The 4,809-nt window shown below is 35.8% G+C and overlaps 1 protein-coding gene across 2 annotated transcripts in view; it reads right to left on the reverse strand.

Moving 5' to 3' along the window:
• The window catches only part of hdac5 (histone deacetylase 5), an 86,682-nt gene that overhangs the window by 70,599 nt on the left and 11,274 nt on the right, over positions 1 to 4,809 (reverse strand). For both annotated transcript variants that reach the window (XM_015395022.1, XM_015395021.1), the window contains exon 2: positions 2,485 to 2,629. In XM_015395022.1, coding sequence (XP_015250508.1) covers positions 2,485 to 2,536 — 52 coding nt within the window. In that variant the 5' untranslated portion in view covers positions 2,537 to 2,629. The remainder of the gene's footprint in view (positions 1 to 2,484; positions 2,630 to 4,809) is intronic.

Here is a 4,809-nt window from a genome sequence, read left to right on the forward strand (position 1 = left end):
GGCAGTGATAGTCATGCTAACTATGTAGGGGCAGTGATAGCCATGCTAACTATGTAGGGGCAGTGATAGTCATGCTAACTATGTAGGGGCAGTGATAGCCATGCTAACTATGTAGGGGCAGTGATAGTCATGCCAGTCCAGGGACTGGCTGCAGTTCTACTGTAAAGTGCCTTGGTCAAGGTCAATTACCGGTGTACCTGACATGTTACAACCAGACCATGCATATTGCTTTAGGTTAATAGAATATATTAATTAGATATGTATACTTCTAAAAAATAATAATAAAAATCCACCATCACCTTTCTTTTTTTTTTACAGCTCAACTGTTGAATCCAATTGATGCTAAGAGAGCAGGATCAATGACATGAGAATCTGCCATGATGTGATCCGAACAGAGTTTGTTGTATCGGTTTGGACGCCACAGACTGTCCAGTTGATTTTTGTCTAATGTATTTTCTTTCCAGATTGAAATTTGACACAAAACCGAGTCCTTCTGATTATTTAAACATTCCTTTTCCTGATCCAAAGTTATTCCTACAATTGGAAGCAGTAATATAGTGATGATGTTTTAACAATCCTTTCAGAGTGCTTAACCATGCGGGAAGTGTGAGTGCTCTATAGGAGCTAGAGGCACTCATCATACTGTAAAATTCTCTCAATTTTTATTATTCGGAGCATTTTTAGCGTGATTTAGACCAGCCACATAGACAAAAGAAAGTATAATTTACCATCACACATGATAAAACTGCTCTAGACAACTGCTTTCTATTTGACCTTTTAATAGCTGTATATACTCTAAAAAGAGAACGCACCTCCAACCTTAATAACTGCTTCAATTGGTAATGAGTAATTGATTTAGGTTTAACTTAATTAATTTAAGGTGGTTAACTTGTAAACTAATAAACAAAACTAAAAGTTTCAGTTAATTTAGTTGAGTTAATTTAGTTAATTCAGCTTCTCTTTTAGAGTGATTGAATTTTATCTTGTTTTAAAATTGAAGGAGGCAGCTCAAGTCAGTTCTAAAAACCTGCTGTTTTGACTACAACAATATGAAAACACTGTACGGTGTAATAACCCCTTAAAGTCAGTGGATATTTACAAAAATGTTGCCTATATATTTAAAAAAGACTGTCACAGAAGACGATTAACCACAATCACACAGAGCACAAAACCTGAGCTCTAAACAATAAAGAAGTTGTCTTTGTTTTTTGTTTTTTTTCTATTTTAGGTAGAGTTGTGTTGTGGAAATGGACCTATGCAGTGAAGAAATACTCTGTAATTCCGATAAAACTTGCTCGATAGCCACGCTAACGCTAGTTTCATCGGCTGAAGCCGCCATGTTCTTTAGACTGAACTGTTGCGCTTCTCGTTGCATCACCTCAACCCGCCTCAAAGCCAACGCTGATTGGACGTTCGTTTGGTGAACGGCTCCAAATTTTCTTTAACGGGAAGTAGCCAGACTGATCTGCGAGTGAAACCTTGAAAGCTCGCGAGATCAGGATGGTCTCACGAGGCTACTATGATGGCCCTTTCAGTATGCAACACCAAAACAGATAGAAACTCTGAAAACTGATCTAAAAATTCAGAGTAAGGACCTGATGGAAGAAGAGGAATTTTTCTGGCTTTGCAATTTGGATGAGGGAAACTAAGGGTTAAATGTTCAAAATAGTTGTAATTATTAACTGCCTTTGGAGTAATCACTAAGTCAGACTGAAAGATTTTTGCTAATTGTCCTCACCCCGAATTTCTGGGTATGTGAACATTTAAATAGCTAGAAGGAGTTGCCTCATTTATGTTCCATTCCAGGGTTTTCAGTTTTTTCATGACCTTGAAAGCTTACTTGTGCAGAGTCAATTGCTGCAGGACTTTACTGTAAACTTTGTTTGGAAAAGTACTTGCATGCTTGGAACTGCATGCTAGCTGGAAGTTTCTCTTTTCTTCTGTGTTACAACAAACCCGCTTTAAACATATTATTGTCTCCTAAAGGGCTGGAGTAAGTCTTGTTCATTTAATGTGACCTAAATTGAGTGCCCCTGCGATTTGAAAATTGTATTTAGTTAAATTGCAATTATATTGCAAACGCAATTATTTGCCCACCCCTAACAAGTATGGCACCATTCTAATGACAGATACCTTCCTAGAATGAGTCTTTGTAACATTTTATAAACTGTGGTTTTATATAAAGGACAAAAAGGTTGAAAAATTAGGACTATGAAAAAATATATTTCTTTCAGTGAATCAGCAATTTCTATCAATGAATTGTAATTTTAGTTGAAATCACAGGAAAACAGCACTGAAGGTTAACCACAAGGATCACAATTATGCACCCATATTATTAAAAAAAAAAATTCCCCCAACCTTCCATATCTTATGTGCAAAACATTAAATGTTTCCAGTGGAAAAACCTGGCCTTTAGCAGAGGTGTGTAGGTTTTAGAGTGACAGTAGATCATGGTTTCTATATAACAGCTTGATAGAGACTCACTGGTCTGGTGGGAGGAGTTCATGAAGGCGAAACCTGGACTTCCGCCTTGCATAAGCTTCTGTTAAAGGGGGTCTTCTGAGTCGGCCATGGGTTGACAACAAAAGGAGGCAGGTTCAAATTCCTTGTTCCTCAATAGAGTGTTCACCTGTGAAACATATAACAAAGATTTAGATTTGACCCGCTACCATCTGATAATCCAAAAAACAACCATGTGTTAGCGGTAACATAAAAAGATTAGAAAAGGAGCAGATTAGCTTCTTCAACAGACATCAGCTTCAGCACAGAAATGAAAATAACCTGAACACACAATATTAAAGTACAGCAATGTCCTATTAAATCAATTGGTCAAGTCAATTCCCGTCTTGCATGGATCATGCTGGATAAAGCATATTTGCCGGTTTTTATTTTATCGTAACAAATAAGGTAAGGTTCTATGTCTATATAGTCCCTTATAGAGAATACATAGCGTATGCTATTTACTAACTATAATAAACGCTAATATGAGATACTAAAGATTTTCATTTCATTTTCAAGATTTTTATTTTCCTCCTTTAAATATTTGTCCTGAAATCCTAAAAATTCCCAAATGCTGTCTCTCCTGGAAACACAGTGTGGTCCTCATATTACTAAATAAATACTGATCACAAAAAGGTTTCTTTATGTTCCTGCACATTTGAAATAAATTAAATACCCAGTGCCAATACATATTAATATGGATACTGGTGTGTTAAACTGAATATTAAACAAAAAAAAAATATATATATACTACTATACATCTAAGTTCTGGAGAATTTTGGGTGAATTGGTGAGTAGGAATTGGCTGCAGCACCACCGACTGGAGCGTTTTAAAGAAAGTTCAGTCTTTGACCTGCCAGTCACCAGTGAAACCCAATCAGAGAACATTTGATTTCCAACACATTAAAGGAAAGTTTTATTCTTGTTTGTAATTTTCAAGATGATTTTTCAAATATGAACACTTTTTAATTTGGATTTTATTTAAAGCTATTTTTCTACCATTTCATTTCAAAGTTTTATTGAAACTTTTTTCCGCCAGTTTACTGCATAATAAGTTTAATAAATTTATTACATACATTACAAGTGTAAAATGAGAAATAAATATCAATTACAATACTAGAATAAAGAAGAAACATATCATTAAGACTCTGAATGGGTAGGATATTTAGTTTTAATGTGCATACACAATCTAAACATGTGCATAAATAAATTCCTGCAAATACAACCCAGTAGCTTTCAGCACTAAACCCTGAACAGAGCCTTTCTGTTTGGTTTGGTTCATGGAAAGTTTCTTACTGGGGAAAAGAAATGTAGCAATAAGATTATTGGAGTTCCCACTGGCCCTCTGGCTCCACCTGCTGCTAAAGCAATGGTAAAGCGAGAAAGAACATGGGCTGAAGTGATAATTATCTGAAAATAAAGGTGCATGATGCATCATGTTAGCACAGCTCAAATAAGGCCATTAAAACACGTAGAGACACTCAATCTGACACTCTGATCAGTGCTTCTATCTAATCAAGGGTCCTGACTCCCTCAGGTTGGATTTTTCTATCTGGACATCACCTTGCGATGCATCTGCTGACATCCAGCTGCAATGAAGTGACTGTTTTGGTCTCTTGCGTTATGAACCAACCAAGCTGCATTTGTGGCATCAGACTGTACTTTGCTGTAGATTCCTTTCAAATAAGGTTAAAATATTTATTGTTTTTCTTATTTTGTATTTTGATGAAAACAGGTTTCATACAGGAGGTTTACTAAACCATTCCATGCTCAACATAGCTCACACAGCAAAATTACAACATAATGTTGCTGACGAGATATTAAGAGCGTATTTTTTAACACAGAGATACAGTTTGTTTACTTTGTCTTGAAAAGCCAATTACTATTTGAACACCCTGTTATTTTGCAAGTTCTACCATTTAGAAATCATGAGAGGTCTGAAATTGTCATTGTAGGCGCGTGCCCACTGTGAGAAACATAATCTAAAACAGATCTTCAACAGGGGGTCCACGGAGGTACTGCATGGGGTCATGAAAGTTTTGGTTGATTAAACTTTTATTTTATATCCCCCCCTGCAATTTTTTTCCACTAATTTAAATATCTTTATATTCACATTAAAATGAATTGAACTCACTGTAGTAAACAGATCAATGGAGGCAGAAGATGTCTTTCAGTCATCAAAGCAAACATTCAGTGACTATGTCAAGCCTTTTTAACCATCCACAATTACGTTCCAGATATCTTCAAATACATTTTGACTAGACAAAACCACATTTTGTATCCGGAATGGTAATTTAAGATATCTGTATT

The sequence above is a fragment of the Cyprinodon variegatus genome, unplaced genomic scaffold, assembly GCF_000732505.1.
Source record: "Cyprinodon variegatus isolate N-32 unplaced genomic scaffold, C_variegatus-1.0 Scaffold719, whole genome shotgun sequence".
In the NCBI taxonomy this organism is placed as follows: Eukaryota; Metazoa; Chordata; class Actinopteri; order Cyprinodontiformes; family Cyprinodontidae; genus Cyprinodon; species Cyprinodon variegatus.